General features: G+C 39.5%; 1 protein-coding gene across 2 annotated transcripts in view; it reads right to left on the bottom strand.

Annotated features, from left to right (window-relative positions):
• Nucleotides 1–20,416, bottom strand: part of lepr (leptin receptor) — a 51,302-nt gene that overhangs the window by 8,761 nt on the left and 22,125 nt on the right. For both annotated transcript variants that reach the window (XM_031283940.2, XM_031283939.2), the window contains 10 exons: nt 19,768–19,820; nt 17,773–17,997; nt 11,620–11,749; nt 11,011–11,201; nt 5,854–6,002; nt 4,789–4,930; nt 2,594–2,754; nt 2,340–2,445; nt 1,817–1,916; nt 349–566 (listed from right to left, as the gene is read on the bottom strand). In XM_031283940.2, the coding sequence (XP_031139800.2) occupies nt 349–566; nt 1,817–1,916; nt 2,340–2,445; nt 2,594–2,754; nt 4,789–4,930; nt 5,854–6,002; nt 11,011–11,201; nt 11,620–11,749; nt 17,773–17,997; nt 19,768–19,820 (1,475 nt within the window). The remainder of the gene's footprint in view (nt 1–348; nt 567–1,816; nt 1,917–2,339; nt 2,446–2,593; nt 2,755–4,788; nt 4,931–5,853; nt 6,003–11,010; nt 11,202–11,619; nt 11,750–17,772; nt 17,998–19,767; nt 19,821–20,416) is intronic.

The raw sequence follows: 20,416 nt of genomic DNA, 5'->3' as shown, positions 1-20,416 counted from the left end.
AGATTTTTGATAACATCTAAAAAAAAATTAATATTCTTTATATATATTTTCACATGCTATTTTATTTTAAAAAACACACATGAAGTTACGATAACTTCCATGACAAGTCATGACAATAAGCAACACCTTTGATGGACAAGATGCCCTTTTCAACCTATGTGACAGATTTAATTAATATTCAAAAAACTTTTTGTTTCTTAGTGGCCTGAATCAATGCATCAATACATGACTTTATAAGAATGTTGTGGAGTGTGATTTAATCTTTTTACACTTTGAATCCAAATTTCTGTCACTTTTCTGTTCAGTTTAGTTTTGGTACGTTCCACACATCTTGTCTATCTTGCTCACCATGATCTATGGGCGACAGGTAGATGGGTTTAGAACTGATGGGGCCCAGTGGGGACGGCAACTCAAGCCACAGCTTGTAGCAGTTCATCCTCAAAGGCTTGATGGTGCAGGAGGTTTTCTGCTCGGATCTGTCCTGTAGGCAAGCCGGCCCCATCTCCCCCACTTCCACCCCCGTTCGTTCCCTCTCCTCCATCACATCGCATGGCAGGTCAGCCCACCTGGCGTGAATTATAAATGAAGATCTTGAAATGCATAAATAAAGAATAATTCCGGTTTCTGACAACTTCAGTCTTATTTTTTTTTTTTGTAGTTTTGAGCATCATTTCTGTTGGTTATGATACTATTATAGTCAACCAGAATAATTGCTGAGATCTGGGAACAAGGCAACTTTAGCTGGAATGAAGACAGACAAGGCAACAAACAAGAGGTAGAATGATCAGACACGTAAACAAGCCAACTGTTAAGTCAGATTAATAAAACCAGTGTACGTGGAGTGCGCAAAACTGAAAGTGAGGGCACCCAAAATGTGTGTAATAATCAGTCATTGCATGAGAAAACTATAGCCAGTGTGGTGGGTTAAAGTTAAACCAGGAAATCCATCTGTCATCTGTGATAGATGTTTACAAAACAGTTTGGGGATTAACTTTCATTTTGATTGGATTTGTTTAAAACCTGTATGATCGTCCGACTAATCATATATTTTGCCCGTGTGATCCTGTCAGACTTTTTTGCAATATTGCTACATTCCCAGAACTTATTATTACCGAGTGATTGTTAAAACTGTGTAAATAAGACCTACATTGTATTAAAATGCAATTATTCTTAAAATTACAAATCACTTAAAAATAGTAAAACATCTCTCACATCTAAATTCACAGTAATTTGTTTTTTCCATCTCTATTTGAAAGATGGGGAATTAAAGGAAAAGTAACAAAAAAAATAGGAACTGGAGTAAAGAACAAAATAATGTTGCACAAGAAAGTTATAAAACAAGCATTACATCAGTCTGTCAGTCCTCATTGTTGCTGTGGTTTTTAAAGTGTAGAGACTTTCTATTGAGGTCAGAAGTCCTGATGAAATAAACCTCCTGGTATCACTTCACACAACTATTTCCTGGGTGTGTTCACTAATTGTGCTGCCTGGTACTCTGTGTTCAGTAACTTCCAGGTTTTCAGCATACTGAGTTGTGAGGGTAAATCCTAAATTGAATCTGCTAGAATGATCGACGTAGCTAAATTCAGGCATGAGGAGTGAGGATTGGTTAGGGTTAGGGTAAGAATACCAGGGTAAGCCAATCAGAGGCAGAATAAGGCGGGCCACGAGGCATGTCCTTTGACGTTAACACGTCTAGTCGATCTGATCTAGCATCTACCAGTTGTGAGGTTTCATAAACAATGCCACAGCTTGTACAAACATCCTAACACACTAAAAGAAGACAGCTACTGTGAAATGTAAATTGCTGCTTTACCTGGATCTGAATTCGTGTTTACTCCATTTTGTGTTGTTCCAGCTGCACTTCATAGCATCGATATCACCGTTGGTTTCACAGTTTATATCGATGGAGGCTCCTGAGATATGCAGGAAGAAACACTCACATTTAGGTCACAATAACAAACTTCACCTGAGATTGCCTCTGTGCACACAGATTATTTTTGGTTCACACTGATGTGCGGTCGCATGTCTCCTCTCTCTTTCCTGTCTTTCTCCTCTGCCGTGGAAAAGTGAGGGACTTCTAGGAACTTTGAAACATCAGAGGTGAAATGTTGACGTTTGACTTTCCCTACAGAATTCGCTCATCTGTGTCTTAAACTGTAAATAAATGATGCCTGATGGTTTCCTTCTGTCTGTAATATTTTGCTAGAGGTGGAAAAAGTACTAAAATATTACCAATAACACAACAAAACTACTCAATACAGTAACGTGAGTAAATGTATTTCGTTCCTTTCCACCTCTGTATTTCGCTTTGCCGTTATTGGTGCAACAAAGCTCACCTTCCACATAGATCTGGCTGTACGGAATGGTCCACTCCTGAGTGCACCGCAGCAGGTCGTATAGGTCGTACCGAGTCTCTGAAGGACGCACTGTGATCTGGCTGACCTGGTTTGGGAACGGGAAAGCCAGATCTATTAAGTAAACTAGGTGGACTGTTCTTTCCTAAAAAATATACAGTCATTCAAACGTGTTGGAAATGTTCCCAAAAACACACAAAAGCCCTGGAAGGAGGAGGTTGTTTTTTTTTTCTTACCCATTGGTTGACTGCATGGTACTGACTGCGAGGAAGCTGCTGTTGGAGGTTGAGCATCCACATGGCCGTGCTGGCGTTGATGCTGTGGTCGTTGAACACACAATACACCGTTACGTTCTCACCCGGTCGCGCCACCACTTCCTCAGGGATGTAGCTCACCTCTGCACACACACACAAAAACATCATGATATGGTTTGATTTCTTTTGTAAACTTCTCTCTTCCTCTTTTTATAATTTTCATAGAAGTCTCAATATTGCACACATTATTTTATATAAAGCAACCTCCAGGAATGAAGACATATTAGGAAAAAAAACATCAAAAGTAATAAAAGGAGAATAAAACAAAGACCTTCAGTTGAAAGGACGCCTGACTCATTCTTATTCATGCACAGTTTCCATGTTGACTTTTTACAAAAAACAAAAAAAAAACATTTTGAGGGATTTTATAAAACTTTTTTTTCTTTGATTGGGATACTGTCTGAAATGAAAGGGTGTGAGGGCTGTCATCTAAACCACCTCCTCAGATGCAGCCAACCAAACCATCTGAGTGGAGTCAAAAGAAAAACAGAAGTAAAGCAACTCATCCCTCTTCAGGTGAGAAGCTCAACAAAATAATTCTGTTTCATGTCTCATCATTGTTCAAACTTATTTTTTTACTGCTGATACGCATTAAAAAACCTTCCAAGAGACATTCATTTACTTTGCTGTATTGAAGACTTCCTGTCATCATTTCATTTGCAATAAAGTTTTTTAAGCTCGTTTGGGTGAGATGACTCAGAGTCGTTGAGTCTTACAAACTTTCAACCCCATGACACGGACAGATTTTTCCACCAGACTCAAGTTTCCTCATGTGATGTAGAGTAGAAGAGCAACCATTTGTAAACAGCACATGCAAACACATGCATGTCTACATAAAAAAGTTAAAAGCAAGTATGCACACAGAGATCTAATGACAGCACGAAGCACTGCCCAATACTCAAAAGGTTGTGTTGTGAAGCCCTCAGGCTGATGTTCACATTTTAATTATCACTCTGATGTTGCAGAACACAAACTAACAACCAGCCAAAAGGAGCTATTTATAGTCTCTGAGTAAATGAATTATTTAGAGTGTGCAAACAATTCTCGCTCTCAATACTCAAATCTCAGTTTCATCATTTCAATGGATGGCTGCTTCATGTTCAGCTTTTTGCTGCTTGTGACATTTTCCTTATTTCTGTGTCATTCTCTAGTTTTATACAGTCTATGGTCATGCTGTATGATTTGTAGCCATGAGAACGACCTCTGGTTCAGAGTCTATTGGCGTCGACCACATTGGAATGAGTTCTTCATTAATAGCCAATGAGCTAGACTCGTTTTAATAGTTTAGCATTGACATAAATCTACCTAAGGAATAATGGAGGTCAGTTGTTTAAATCCAACACAGTCAGTGATGAGTGTTGAATTGCAGCCATCAGGACAGGTTTAAAATGGTCATTGCAAAATGGGGAAATTATGTCATTTCACTCCCTGATTTTAGGGCTATCAAATACCCAAATTACCTTTTCGTTCAGTTCAGCTTTTGCAGTTCTGAAACAACACCGTTAAACAATCGAGTTTCAAAACATCAGCAGTGAGCTGAGAGTATTTTTCCTTTTAATGTCATTTTTGTTTCTGGATTTGTGGACAATTGCTATTTTATTAAGAAACTAAATTGAAAAAAGGGGATTAGAGTTATTAAGTAATAATTCTTTTTCACATTTCAGTTGGAGGTTTTGTCATTGTTAAATCATTTGGTAAAAAAAGGAGATCTCATTAAAAGTAAACACAGCAGCCAACATGCAATATTTAAGGCAGACTGAGAGAAAGCAACCAGAACAAGAAGGACAAGTTTTACTGTAAACATTTTGAGAGAAATTGTATACCTTACACACAGCAGGCTGTAAAATGCCTTTAGCATAGCCTGTGTCACTTATTTTATGCAAAATTAAGTCAATGTTTTGCAGTACTTCCAAGAATCCCCAGGGAGTCATTGACCCCCTGTTGAATACAACAATGTATTTCAAACAAACAGTGCAGGGTTGTACTGAGTGACACATTTACATTAGAGGGAAAAAACAGAGGCAAAAAACTTTCAGCTTGAACAAAGTATGAGTAAAAAGAACTAAATATCTTCTTGTATGTCTCTATATAAACAGTTGGAAGGGAACAGTTCTTACTGTCCAGGTGGATGCGGTAAGGTTCACTCCACTCGCTCCACAGTGAAGGCTTGTCCAGGCCGGAGCAGCGAACCTGGGTGATGTAGTTCAATCTGGGCTTCAGCTCCAGAGACAGCCTGGGCTCTCCAAGAGCAGACACCACCTGGAGCCAGTAGAGAGGGAATTCAAAAAACACAAAAAACTGACTCCAGGATAGTTGGGTGTGTTCTTATGTGAATCAAATCCATTATCGCAAACATGAGTGCGGTTGCTGTTTGAGGTCTTGGATCAACTGTAACTGTCACAAAAACATACAATCAGAAATGGATGGTGTGTGTAGACACATAAAAACTTTAAAATTCAGTATTTTTCATGTTAAAGTTTAATCATATGACTGTCTTATACATGAGCCTAAAGGTAGATACCAAAAAGCGACCAAAACTAGCTGAAAATAAATTAAGAGATCATTTTTTTATCCATCCTTAAACAGAAGGTCTAAAGTCTGAACCCTGGATGAATCATGGAGCCTCTGCTGAACATTGAGTGCAATGTTAAATGTTAAGTACACTTTATGAGGCTATTACAACTGAACTGACTGTGAGCAGCAGCGAAAAGCAAATACAGTAAGTGTATGTGTAGTCTTGTGTGTTTGTGTGTGTGTGTGTGTGTGTTTACCACTCACTTGGACAAAAATCCATTTATTATAATTTACAACTGCAGACTTGATGGACTAAAAGCAAAATAATAATGACTTGACATACATAGCTGCAGACTAGATGACCATGAGTATTTATTAATGGTTTCTTAACCTGCATCATTATCAAATAGAAAAGAAAAACACAAGACAGAGGCATATTTTACAACTTGGAAATTGTATTATTAATAGCTTATAATTGATCTATTACCCCCCCCCCCCCCAGTAAAGCCATTAATTACAGTTTACCAACCCTTTATAGAGGGTGCCTTATCATAAAGTGGTAAAAAATTTTATATAATCAGATCCCATGACTTCCAGTGGGGTCAGTGGCAAACTCACCTTACAAGGTACAACACCTTAACTAATATCTTATGAATGCTTAGCGTTACCTGCCAGGCCGGATGAGTGGTATTGGAAGAGTGTCGGACTTCGTATCTCAGTGGACCGGTATCAAAGTCTGGTGGGTCGTCCCACTGTAAAATCAGTTCTGCCTCAATGGTCTGGATATGTGACAGGTTGACTGGAGGACTTGGTTTCACTGCAGGGAAAAGAGCAGATTGTCTCACAAACAGAAGCATGTGTTTACAGTAGAATGCATACACTGCTATTCACAACATCACTTTGATCCTGATGTAATATCAATTCATATGTTATCAAAGGTTACTAAATTCTGTGTCAATCATTACAATAACTGTATAGGGATTTTGACATATGGCTCATACAATTACAATATCTGAGTTTGCATCTGTGAGGGATTTAAAGATCCACTGTGCAGCCTTAAGGTCACGTACAGTGAGGAAAATAAGTATTTGAACACCCTGCTATTTTGCAAGTTCTCCCACTTAGAAATCATGGAGGGGTCTGAAATTGTCATCGTAGGTGCATGTCCACTGTGAGAGACATAATCTAAAAAAAAATCCAGAAATCACAATGTATGATTTTTTTTAACTATTTATTTGTATGATACAGCTGCAAATAAGTATTTGAACACCTGTCTATCAGCTAGAATTCTGACCCTCAAAGACCTGTTAGTCTGCCTTTAAAATGTCCACCTCCACTCCATTTATTATCCTAAATTAGATGCCCTGTTTGAGGTCGTTAGCTGCATAAAGACACCTGTCCACCCCATACAATCAGTAAGAATCCAACTACTAACATGGCCAAGACCAAAGAGCTGTCCAAAGACACTAGAGACAAAATTGTACACCTCCACAAGGCTGGAAAGGGCTACGGGGAAATTGCCAAGCAGCTTGGTGAAAAAAGGTCCACTGTTGGAGCAATCATTAGAAAATGGAAGAAGCTAAACATGACTGTCAATCTCCCTCGGACTGGGGCTCCATGCAAGATCTCACCTCGTGGGGTCTCAATGATCCTAAGAAAGGTGAGAAATCAGCCCAGAACTACACGGGAGGAGCTGGTCAATGACCTGAAAAGAGCTGGGACCACCGTTTCCAAGGTTACTGTTGGTAATACACTAAGACGTCATGGTTTGAAATCATGCACGGCACGGAAGGTTCCCCTGCTTAAACCAGCACATGTCAAGGCCCGTCTTAAGTTTGCCAATGACCATTTGGATGATCCAGAGGAGTCATGGGAGAAAGTCATGTGGTCAGATGAGACCAAAATAGAACTTTTTGGTCATAATTCCACTAACCGTGTTTGGAGGAAGAAGAATGATGAGTACCATCCCAAGAACACCATCCCTACTGTGAAGCATGGGGGTGGTAGCATCATGCTTTGGGGGTGTTTTTCTGCACATGGGACAGGGCGACTGCACTGTATTAAGGAGAGGATGACCGGGGCCATGTATTGCGAGATTTTGGGGAACAACCTCCTTCCCTCAGTTAGAGCATTGAAGATGGGTCGAAGCTGGGTCTTCCAACATGACAATGACCCGAAGCACACAGCCAGGATAACCAAGGAGTGGCTCTGTAAGAAGCATATCAAGGTTCTGGCGTGGCCTAGCCAGTCTCCAGACCTAAACCCAATAGAGAATCTTTGGAGGGAGCTCAAACTCTGTGTTTCTCAGCGACAGCCCAGAAACCTGACTGATCTAGAGAAGATCTGTGTGGAGGAGTGGGCCAAAATCCCTCCTGCAGTGTGTGCAAACCTGGTGAAAAACTACAGGAAACGTTTGACCTCTGTAATTGCAAACAAAGGCTACTGTACCAAATATTAACATTGATTTTCTCAGGTGTTCAAATACTTATTTGCAGCTGTATCATACAAATAAATAGTTAAAAAATCATATATTGTGATTTCTGGATTTTATTTTTAGATTATGTCTCTCACAGTGGACATGCACCTACGATGACAATTTCAGACCCCTCCATGATTTCTAAGTGGGAGAACTTGCAAAATAGCAGGGTGTTCAAATACTTATTTTCCTCACTGTATTACTGGGGTGGTTATTTACTAAAATATGACATAACAACAATGTACTGTACATCTAAAGGTGGCATTTGCTGTAATTACAGTACACTTATCATGCAGTGAAGATCAATACTCGTCTTGTCCTTGTGCCAGGACTATCAATATTAGATAAATAAATGAATCAATCACATCTGGAGTTAATAAATAATATTGACAGAATATCATTTAATTTCTCTGCTTAGCATAAACTACAAATGCAATTCTTTTCATGCTTTTTCAGTCATTGCATACAGTATATAAGAAGCGTAGGCACTTAAATGCCAGTTAATCATGCGTAGATCTTCAATCAAAGTATGTAACTGAACATTTTTAATAACCCATGATTCATCTGTGCCGTATATTGAGCTTAATATTTGGACTGAATAACCATTTCAGGTGGATTTCAGAGTTGTGGACCCAGACGTATATTTACTGTCATTCACAGACAGAGATAATTAGGAGTAATAGCTCAACAATTTATTTTCCAGACTGCTCACATCAGGGGAAAGACGCGCTTTTAATTTTCTTTTAAAAAGGATAATTTGATCATGTAACTCAATGAGAAGCAACATTGATTACGTTCCTAATATCTATCTATAAATTGCAGGAACGTCTGTCTGTCTGTGTGTATCTGTGTGCGTCTGTGTGTGTGTGTGCGTGTGCGTGTGTGTGTGTGTGTGTGTGTGTGTGTGTGTGTGTGTGTGTTATGCGCATATCTCTAGAACCGTTAATCCAATGGATTTCAAACTTGACAGGTGTCTTGCTATGGGCACAAGTAAGTGCGGTGCCAAGTTTGACGTTGTTTGGATTAGAAATGCAAAAGATATCGTTAAATATATATCGGTAAAAGAAGTACACATTGGCTTTTGCCCTAGCCGCAGGCCACTCCCCCTCTTGCTCTGCACACTAACTGAGCAAAGCGCAGGACCAGAGACAGAGAGGGTCGAAGAAAGCAGTGGAGCTTTGGCAGCTAAAATGTGAAATACACCTCATCACGAAAAGGCGCTTCAGATTATTCTTTCACAGCACTGTGCAATGTGAGAAAATCTCAGAGCTGAACCGGGCAGACACAGCACTTTTCATCATACTCAACCCGGGTTAATTAAGCATACTGCTAACTAATAACATTACTGTCGCCAAAATGCCCCCGCGAATCAAATCCCCCTACTTCACTGTTAACTGTCAAGCCACTAAACCTGTATGGAAATTAACACCTTTGTGTCGAGGCATAAACCTCTAATTGTATGTGCGCCTGCTCTACCCACTGAGTCAACCCGGCCACATTACTCCACATTTTCCTTCGTGATATTTTGTGATCACATTCTTCTACGTTCTCTGTCAGGTAAATCAGTAAGTTAGTAGTAGGGTATACAGGGGAGCTGCATATGAAGCGGTTCGGGGTCCTTCTGTAAGTCAATTTGGGGTACAATTTGGTTTTGAAAAATTCTACAAGCAGCAATACCACAGGCCAAGCAATCGGCCTGTTCCAAACAGGCACATTTTCAACGGGCACTGCACAAGTAATAACAAATTACTGTTCACATAAAGTGCCATCTGACTGAAAAGTTCTCGATGGTGGTTCATGTTATAGGTGACGTCATAACCTAATTTAAATACACAATCTTCAGCGATTGTTTCCGTGGTCACAGAGCAAACAAGAACTGTTAATAAAAAATAAAAAATAAAACTTTTCGTGATGAAAATTCGCCCAAACTGTGTAAAAAGTATTACAGTTGAAACAATTATTAACTATTTTGAGTGATTAAGCATTTTAAGACATTTTTTTATAATATACGTTACTTTACAGATATTTACTGTGTGCTAAAAACCTGGACATACAAGCAAACAACTCAAACTATTTAAACTTTTGTTTTTTTTTTAAATAAAAGCTATATTAGAATATGTATAGTATAGTACAGTACATATCACATGCAAATTGATGACTCCATCCAATCATTGGATTTTCGAAGAAAAATCATGGCAGCTTTGTTTCAAGAGCAGAAAAAGAACAACATTTAGAGGGATGAAGGTTTTACTATTGACACTGTAACCTAGAAAAGTATTACACTGAAGAGAAATGATAGTGTTACAAACAACACAATGTTTCTACTCAGTTTGTGTTCTGCTCTGTCAGTTTAACCAAAAGGTCTGGTTGGACAAACACAGCATGGAAAATTCTTCTCTATCACTGTGGAGGTCTCACAGCTATGGACGAACAAACGCACACACACATTCACAGATAAACATTCAGGGCCATGGCCCATATGCTCTTAGCTATTCCAGCCACATCTGCCAATCACAACTGAATAAAACTCTTTCTTCTTATCTGTTCAGATGCATCACTTTGAAGCTGGACATTGGAAAAGTTTGGAATTTTAAACACTGATGAGCCCAGCATCATCTTTATACATGGCTGAATTTATTCTCAGAGCTCTAATGCCAGTAATTGAGTGACTTGCTGGGAACTTGCTTTTTTGCTGACTTACTTCCTGTAATGCACTATAAAACAGTGTGTCCTTATTCTCCAAAGAACATAACAGATAAGTGAGGTCTTGTCTTTACATTCAAAAACTTCAGCTTTCCAAAGGGCTTTGGAATAACTATTTGATACATTTTTAAGACTTTTCTCAATACCAATTCATAACAAAGCATACTTTATAAAGAGTTAATGATTAGTAAATAAACAATTAATGAGGATTGAAAGGATTGAGGATGCCAGGTTGTGAATGTAATAATGCCATCATTTACTTGTATTCACTTGTATATAAACTCATTATATAAAACAAGCCTAACTAGAAAGTGAAATCCCTTTCTCAGTAAGTCAACGACTTAGCATACAGTTTTACATCCATCCTAGCTCTAGGTTCAATAGCACTGGTAGCACTAATTTTGTACTTTTCCCAAAATGCAACCCCTACAGCACAGCCATAACTCTAGCTACAGTGGAGCAAGAGTTTTCCAGTTAAGTAAAAACAAGGACTGCACACCACTCCTTAGGGATGCATTCCATTATCAGCTGAAAAGCCTACAGTCTGTAGAGAAAACTCACATCTCTGAACTTCTCCACAACTGATTGTTCCAACTTCCAACTAATATAAAAACAAAGAATGAGACAAAGAAAATCCCTCTCTTACCAGGTCGGGCAGGAATCCTGAGAAGAACTGGTGGAGCAACGGCATCAGAGATGCTGACAGTTACCATGATGACAAAGCTTGTTGTAGTATCCAGAGCAACTGAACACATAAAGAAATCCTCTGCCTCACAGACAACAGGATTATCAGGTGCAGTATTCCCACCTTTCAGCTCTGTGTCGTCTTTCTGGGAACTGAGAAATGGATTTTGTCACTGAGTGCAAAATATAATCGAAATTTACAACATGTAATCAAACCTAAATATCATTGAATGTCTAAAATAATATGACTTTATCCTTATCAGCATGGATGAGAAGCATCTGAACATCTATAATTTAATGACAGCTGGGTAAATTTAACTGATGAAGATTGTGTGACATGATTGAAAGCTCTAGAACATCTAATAAATGGACCTTTGTTGCAAACATTTCAGAACAGTGTGTGTTAGATATGTGGACAGTTGGTCTCTTTATCCCACAAAATAAAATAAAAACTTAGAGCTTGTGTGATATGCACGCACACACACACACACACACACACACACACACACACACACACACACAGGAAAGAAACAACAACAAAGTAATAAAAAGGGTGATGCTTCATACTCACACCAGACGCTGTAAACTAACTGCCATAACACCAGAATCCGGGGTGGTAGATGGTGGACCGAGAGACTGAAGGTCACATGTTAAATTTCCCCAATTTTCATCAATTCTGCACAGTATGTCCAAACAGGTGCCTGACGAGAAATCAGAATTGCATGTTAGTGGCACGATCAGCGCTGACCTTCAAATGAAGGCTTCTTAGAAAACGGCCTAGCTTCATATTCTGGGAACAGTGAAATATTATAGCTGCAAGCAGCAATGTGGTGGTGAGGCTCCTGCCTGGAAATGTAGCCAGGAAGGCAGGGGAAAACATTTTTTAGTTGCCAAATAAATTGTTAAATCATTCATTGTAGGGCTGAAACGATTCCTCGAGTAACTTGAATAATTCGATTACTAAAAATCCTCGATGCAAAATAATTTGCTTCGAAGCTTCGTTTAATCAATGTTACCAACGTTGTATCGCTCATGGTGTTTCCGCACGGAGGATTATTACTGTCTCACACAGGGGTGACGCTGCTGGCAACACATGCCATGAAGACTGACGGCGCAGATTACAAAATGAAGAAAGAGCGTAAATAGTGAGGGGCTAAGAGAAGAGACAGGCTGGAGAAAACGACAAACGTAAAATGCTTCAGCATTTTTATTATTTATTTATTCAAGGGAGGTTCACTGAGAGGCAGCCTCTCTTTTGCAGGAACGCCCTGATCACATTCACACAGTTACACATTCATACCTGGGAGCTACAATACAACCACCTCTGATCTGCTGGCCACTGAGCAGCTCCACTGGAGCAGTTGGGGTTAAGTGCCTTGCTCAAGTAATGAGGGAGGGGCAAGCGCTGTTCTTTCACTTTCCCCACCCAGATTTTATCCTGTCGGTCTGGGGATTGAACCGACGACCTCCCGGTCACAAGCTCGCGTCTCTAACCTTTAGGCCACCACTGCCCATCTCATGCCAGCATCTCAAAACATCGAGTCTAACTTAATCATCCATTCCACGAAGCGGACCCGACAAAAGTAAATCACAAAGTAATATGGACGATGAAACTACACCAAACACAACAACTACCAAAAACAAAGACAAGAAAATACGTAGTAGTGACCACAATTTGATCTAAAGAGCCGACTTGTTGACTATCCCTTCGGAAAAACAGCTGACTGTTGCGCACCAAGTTCTCTCACTCAACAGCTGATGTACGATCTACTAGCATAAGTGTAACAGAGCTGTGTAGCATTGTAATCAAATATATAAATGAAAATAGTTTGAGTATAACTAATATTTACATATAGGCCTATATACAGATCAGTCTCAGGTTGAAACTTGTAGTTCTGAAAGTTAAGTTGCACAACTTAAGGTAATGTTTATGTATGTTTAATGTATGCCTTAGTTTGAGGTTGTTATTGCATTTCAGAAAATGTTTTCTTTAAAAAAAAAAAAAATGTATTAAAGGGGTGATTGAGTGATTATATAGGGTATTTTACACTGTTCCTTAAGGTCTCCTAATAGGGTATGTAACATTGGTTGGGCTATTTAGGCCCTTAACTACCCTGTGAATATGGCTCTATTTGGAACAAGAGCTTTTCTTCCAAATATGGTATGCTCATGAATATTTAGATGAGCTGCGTGCTGATTGGTTTGAGCGAACCCCATAGAAACACATTGGAGACGAGACAACAGGTCTCATATTTCAGACACTGCAAAGTTATACATTGTTTGTCGGGCTATTTCGTTATTAAATTCACTTCTGAGACTTTTTTAAGCGAGAAATCAACTATATAAAGCTCAAATATGGGCCGTTTTACGAAAATTGATGGCTAATTGCAAATTTGATAAGACGTGCCGGACTTTAGCTAGGAGCTCCACGCAGTCTGATGAGAAAGCGGCAACCTGAACCTCCATACCCAGTGAAAGTCACCGTTTCTCGGGCTCGGGGCTGACTGGCTGGCTGCCAGCTGCCGGCATAACTAGAGTAGCTATATTTACAGTTTGAATTTCGTCACACCACTTATATAACATGTACCCCAAGGTCTTATAAAGCTAACAATGGTGTCCGATTTCAATTTAATGCATTTTTGTGAAAATTAGGGATTTCGTTAGCTGCTACTGTCCCTTCAATCCTATGTGTACAGGTAGCAACTAGTTAGCTTCACTTTCGGCATAATAAACGTATATTTACAGTTTGAATTTCGTCACGCCACTTATATAACATCTACCCCAAGGTCTTATAAAGCTGGAGCTCCATCAGGGCCTCGGCATTTTGTAGTCCAGTAACCCAGTAACCGGTGACTTTGCGCGTGTATGGAGCGCCGCTGGCTTCCCTTCGTGACGGAGATCCAGCTAGCTCACAGCGAGTCTATGAAGTAGGACACGCCGGGCGGCGAGGCAGCACCGGCCGCTGTCACGTAGCCTGCTGAGCTCCTGCTGAACTGCAACACACAGTCGGACAAAATTTGCAATTAGCCATCGATTTTCGTAAAACGGCCCATATTTGACCTCTACATAGTTGATTTCTCGCATAAAAAAGTCTCAGAAGTGAATTTAGTAGTTAAATAGCGGACCTCTGGAGATCTGCATGACCTAGCTAGATTCAGAAGACTAAGCTGACCTCAGGTCAGTGGTGTAGCCTATGCAAATGTTGGGGCGTGACAAAGACTAGGAGTTGAGATCATGACGTCAACTTATGGCTTTGTTCAGATTCGCCCGTTTTCAGCAGCAGTTTCAAAATGTGAGATTTGCAGAGGATAGGGGTATCAATGGGATTTTGAGCTTCTATGTATGTCCTATTTACCCACCGAACTGTCGTTATTCAACTATGACAAGGTAAAATCGGTTTTGCATTCTATTACCCCTTTAATGCACTTAAATGCACTTAATATGTTTAGTTTTTTGAGAGATGATATTGTAAGCAATGTAGGCAATACAAATTTTGCTTTTTCCGAAAATTTAACCAAACTATTGTATATTATTGCTCTTCAATAAAACAAAAGTATTTCTTATCCGATTACTCGATTAATCGATGGAATAATCGGTAGAATACTCGATTACTAAAAAAATCGATAGCTGCAGCCCTAATTCATTGTGAAGTTAGGGGTTTTCAAATATATATTTTTAAATGAATGAAAATAAGATTGGAGAAATTATTTTGAAAAGAAACTCTTACTTTTGTGACAAGAAGACTAATACCTTTGCTACAGCCTACAGCCATGCTACAGTAAGCGGCTCTGTAAGGCTGTACTTAAAGGGCACAGCGGTGCTTCGAGTTAAATGCTAACATCAGCATGCTAACATGCTCACAATAACAATGCTAACATGTTAATGTTCAGCAGGCAGACTGTTTGCCATGTTCATCATCTTAATTTAGCGTGTTAGCATGCTAACATTTGGTAATGTGCACTAAATACAAAGTAAAGCTGAGGATGATCGGAATGTCACCAGTTTTGCAGGCATTTAGTCAAACATCAAAGTATGTGACAAATTAAGAAATTGATCTGATGATGGCACTAGAGGAAAAGTTAAGGTCACCAAATTTATTACACCTGTCTTGAAGATGTTGTTGGTGCTGAAAGCAACAAAAGATGTGTATAAAATAAGTATGACTAACAAGCAAACATGACCAGGTGCCTTGGAGGTGAATCACACTCCGGACTGTCAAAAGGCCTCATTAAGCAGTCAAGAGGCACAGTGTAGGCCTTAAACTTCTTGTTAAATCATCATTGCCTAGACACAATGCTGGAAGGTCTCAGCTAATCATTGATTTGAATGCGTCACAGCACCTCTTCATCGCCTCACAGATCGATGAAAACAAACAAATCCTCCTCACCTCCTCACCTCCCTCATGTCTCAGTATCACCTAACCTCCACTCTGACAACATCAAGAGAGCATTTTATAATTATGACTCACTTGAATTGGTCCCTCATTTGCTCTTTAAACTCAACAACCTTTATACTTTCTCTCCTTGCTTGAAAACAGCGGTGCTGAACATTTTCCTGGATAATTAGAAGAGGTAAGAAACAGCTGGTTTGGTTCCATTGTGCTGATAAAAGGCAATCCTCTTGAGCCGGACTGACTTGACAGCACAAGACTCGGCCTGACGGGAGGCTGGGAGGAGGGCTGCAGGCTAAAGAGCCATTAAAGTGTAATGAGCCTGTCAGGCTGATCTTTAGAGGCATCTCTATCAGTGATGACACTCCAGGAGGAATTACGAGGCTCTGTCACACTAACCCTGCGGTTTGTTCTGATGAGCAGCAGCCATATCAAACAGCTACCCTGTTGCTACTTGGGATCACAAGTGCGTCACTTAAATGTTTTCTTGTAAACAGACACTTATGCTCATGTTCCACCAGACAAAGACTGATGCTTGTCCTGTACATCTTGTCTGAAGTCAAGCATGGAATAGCATGAAACCGTCAGTGGACTAGAGCACAAACATAACAACCACTCATCGAAACACTGTTTTGTGCCATCGCGGGTGGTCAAAGGTGCCACAGTGCCACAACTTTAAAATGTAGAAAACAACAGCTTCAGTTGCAGTGTGTAAAGCCAGCCCCATATCCTAGGAATAACATTAATATTGATTTTGATGTCATGATTTACTGTACGTCCAATGCCAATGTTTAGTGCCAATGCAAGATGTAGCGTGCCCTAGTGGTGTGCACTCAGGATGGTGTACAGGCCTGTTGCAAGACCGACTTTTACACAAGATACCAGAGTTTGCATCCAAAGACACAACTATAAATGGCATTTTTATAAACTGTAACCATGATCTTTCTCTAACCGTAACCAATTGTTTTAGTTGCCTAACCCAAACTCGATGCAAAAAAGCCTGTATAATAACTTGTCTACTAATTGTCTTTTAGGAGAAATGTAACACTTATGAAAGTGTACAAAAGCCCTGAATCAAAGCACTGGAAAAGACCCAGAGGTGCCACACTGCGTGTGAGTCGAGATAATTGCCAGATATTCCGGCTCATTAGGTGAAAAATAACAGAGTAGCTGCAGTATGGTATTTAACAGTCACATTGCTGCAGTTGGAAATACATTAGATTGAACTTTAACTCTAGTAGTTTTTTGCATGGCCCTTATAGACCAGGACAGGGGCAACTTGACAAGCCTTAAAGTGCCCATATTATGAAAAAAAACACTTTTTCTATCCATCCATGCTGTTTAGAGTGAGATACGGTTTCTGAATGTGTCCTGCCTTCAGTCTCTGGGTGAGCTGTTCAAAATCGGCACGGCTTGTGACCTAACAAGCCGAAACGAGCTGGCTAACCGCAACCATTAGCTCGTAGCGTTAGCGTTAGCATGCTAACGCTAACATGCTAATGCTAGCATGCTACCTCGTTCTCAATAGCAAAGCACTGCTACAACACACACAAGTTCATCATAATCTACAAAAGAACTACTTACATGTGCGCCCTCATTTAGAAGTCTCCCAGCTAATCCTGCCTTGTAACTGACCAAAGTTGTAGAAACAGCCTTTCTTTTACTGTCTATGGAGCTAGCTAGCTGACATGATCTACATCTGAGCTACTGCGCATGTGCAAGTGCAATCAAAGATAGTACAGAATAAGAAGAAGAGGTCTCACTCTGTAGCTAAAACAGAGACCAGCTGAAAAGAGGATCTGCAGCAGTGAGAGAGAGCACTGCAGTACAACACAAATATGGTGTTTTTTGAAAATGAAACCATGTAAACCTATTCTGGTACAACCTTAAAATGCTATTATGAACCTGAAAATGAGCATAATATGGCTGCTTTAAAGCTTTAGTGCGTAACTTTTTGATATTAATGAACGTCCGTTACATTCAAGCCATTGCCAAATGAGTTGCTACAAAACTAATTAAGACTCTCAGCTCCACAAAACTCTCTGTATTTCTCAGTATGACTATGTTCAGAAAATTGTGGCGTCCGGCGACTTTCGCACGTAGAAAATCGAGTGAAGATAATAACCTCTTCTGAAGAGTTCATCATGTTTCTTTAATCCTCCATGTCCTCCTTCCGCAATCACGGAAGGCTTGTATCATGTGGACGCGCTGACAGTTTTGTTGTCATTACTTAGAATTCCTCATGGGGGCAACAGAAACTACGTACTATAGTTTTAAATTAATCATTTCTTTGTCAAGAAACATTTTAGATACCAGTGTTAAATAAACTCATACCGCCAGAGGGCTCACGAGGATGTGATTTGGTTGTCAAGCTCTTGAAGCTGCAGAGGGGATAGTGTAGGAGGTTTGATTCAGAGCGGTTTGTCTCCGGTGCATGCGTGTCTCCCTCCACAGTGAGGTGGGCTGAAGGTGAGTCACAGCACAGCTCATCCTGCCACGGGAGGTTCAGGGCACGTGAATAGAGAGAGGCTCCCTCCTCCGGCTCCAAACACTGAACACCTGTTCACAGAGAGGCAAAGAAGTTAACTCAGGTTTGACACATGGACAGGGAAAAAAACCTGAATGTTCACAGTGTTTTTATATTTTCAGTTTTGTGTTTCTTTTTCTGCACCACACAAGTTACATTACATTATGTTGCTCTATTTTTATCTATACTAAAAACAATGTTTCTTATTGAAACAACTGGCTGCTGCTTTGTACTTATGTATAAAAGGCATACAGGTTTCAGTCTGAGTTACTTCTTCTTGCAACACAGAGGATTTTTATAAAAATTCAGTTTATGATCTAAAATCTTTACTAAGCAATGCATTCATTGTATACAATGCAATGTATTCCGTTATTACTGAGCAATAAGGGAAGAGTAGACAACCCACAAGATAAAAAAAAAAGTTTGCAAAGTACAATGACAATAGAATGGTTTGCTTTTCTTTTTTTAATGCAAAATCTGTGTGTACAATAGAGCTGGGCGATATGGAAAAAATCGAATATCACGATATTGTTGACCAAATACCTCAATATCGATATTGCGGCGATATTGTAGGGTTGACAATTGGTGCTTACAAAAACATATTTACACAATGAGATTTTATCATAATCATAATTAATGTGCATATAATAACTAAGTGGGTAAAGGCAAATAATAGAAAAGCTAGAACAGTCTGGTAAGTTCAAAAAATGACACCACTTTACTGTAATCCAGCCATTAAATCAAGGGACAGCTAACACTTCATATCATGATATTACGATATCCAAAATCTAGTCTCATATCACGATATCGATATAATATCGATATATTGCCCAGCCCTAGTGTACAATGTCACAGGACATTTCTCAAGGTGATCGTTAATTAATCATAACGTATTAACTTTACTTCCATTTATGAACAAGTCTTCATAGAGTAAAAGTACCAAATGGCAGGATTGGTGGGAAAGACTATAAGGTTAGTTTTAGGTGATTTTGATTTGTGTTCCTGTTCCCCTAAAATTGTTGCAATATCAACGGCTGGCAGGGCAGCAGCTGATGGCTTTAATGACAGAAAAACCAAAAGAGAACATGAGAGAAGCACAAACTTGTTAGTGTCCATCTGAGGTGATATTGATTTAGCTCAGGTGAAAGTCATCATGTAGGTTTGACAACTGGTAGAGGATAACCTACCCCAGGAACTCCACATGGGAAATCTATCAACGTATCAATGTACCACAATACATCTCAAGTGTCAACACTGGTATGAGGCTGCTGTGTTCTGTGTAACTGAAGATTACGTATATAGACTTACACATTGTGACCAGTAAATAGAAATGTCAGTTCCAAGCTGAAATTAAGCTTAAACTACGACCAATAATTAAAAAATAATGAATCTCCATCTAAGAACGCCAATCGTCTCATACACATTCTTAGCATCCAGAATTATATCTATATTTGTCAGAATCTTTTTCTGCTAGGACCAAAGCCTCATGAAATCCATATGACTAATAAAACACCTCACACTGATATGGCAAGCACAGTGCATTCAATTTAAATTAGAGGCTAAGATTAATCAATAGCACCCCTTGGTAAAAACCTCAGGGTGTTGCATGAATAATATCATATACAGCAAGTTCCTTCCACTTACTGTTTTTGGACGGAACTTTTCTAAGGTGAGTTTATCTGTTTACTTCAAATGTTAAACGGCTGTACATTCATATTTTTTAAGAAAGAAAACTAATACAAGGTGGAAGATCATCCTACAAGTTGAGATGTCAAAACTGTTGTGCTGAAGGTGGAACTTACCATGGGATACTAGGAATATGTGTATCAGGACTGCCAACATCACAGACCGAACCCTGTAGAGAACACAGAAGAAGACAAACTGAGTGAGTCAGGTATCAATGGAAGTGGTAGTAGTTAGTTTTTAGCGATGTCTTTAATCTTTTATTTTCAGTGTTCTAACGAATACTCTCTGTGACACATTCAGAATTAGCTGGAAATGGGAGGAGCTCTGCATGTTACATAATAATATTATTTAAAAAAAAAAATAATAATTCTGATCTCCAAATGTGACAATGATTACACCACAACCAGTATAAAAGGGAGAGCAGCGGGAGGTGTATGCATGTGTGCCACTGTGAACAACCCAGTGCCAGGAAAACTTAGGTTTGACAAAGTGATATAGTACAGAAAGTACAGTGAAAGAACTGGTGTAGCAACTTCTCTACAGATGTAATGACTCATCATGGGACATAAAGCTCTGCTGTGAAGGGGTGCAACACAAGACACAGTTCAAATTAACGGCTATTCAGATTCACAGCTCCAAGTAGAGTGTGACGTCTACTGATGTTCAGGCTGGTTCTGTGTTCATCCTAAAACAGTGGCTCCCTTGTTACTATCACACCCCTGTGAAACAAGCGAGACGTTTTTTAAAACCTGGACACAAACTCTT

The sequence above is a fragment of the Sander lucioperca genome, chromosome 11 (genome assembly GCF_008315115.2).
Source record: "Sander lucioperca isolate FBNREF2018 chromosome 11, SLUC_FBN_1.2, whole genome shotgun sequence".
NCBI classification, from domain to species: domain Eukaryota; kingdom Metazoa; phylum Chordata; class Actinopteri; order Perciformes; family Percidae; genus Sander; species Sander lucioperca.
This window is presented reverse-complemented; position numbering and strand designations above follow the sequence as displayed.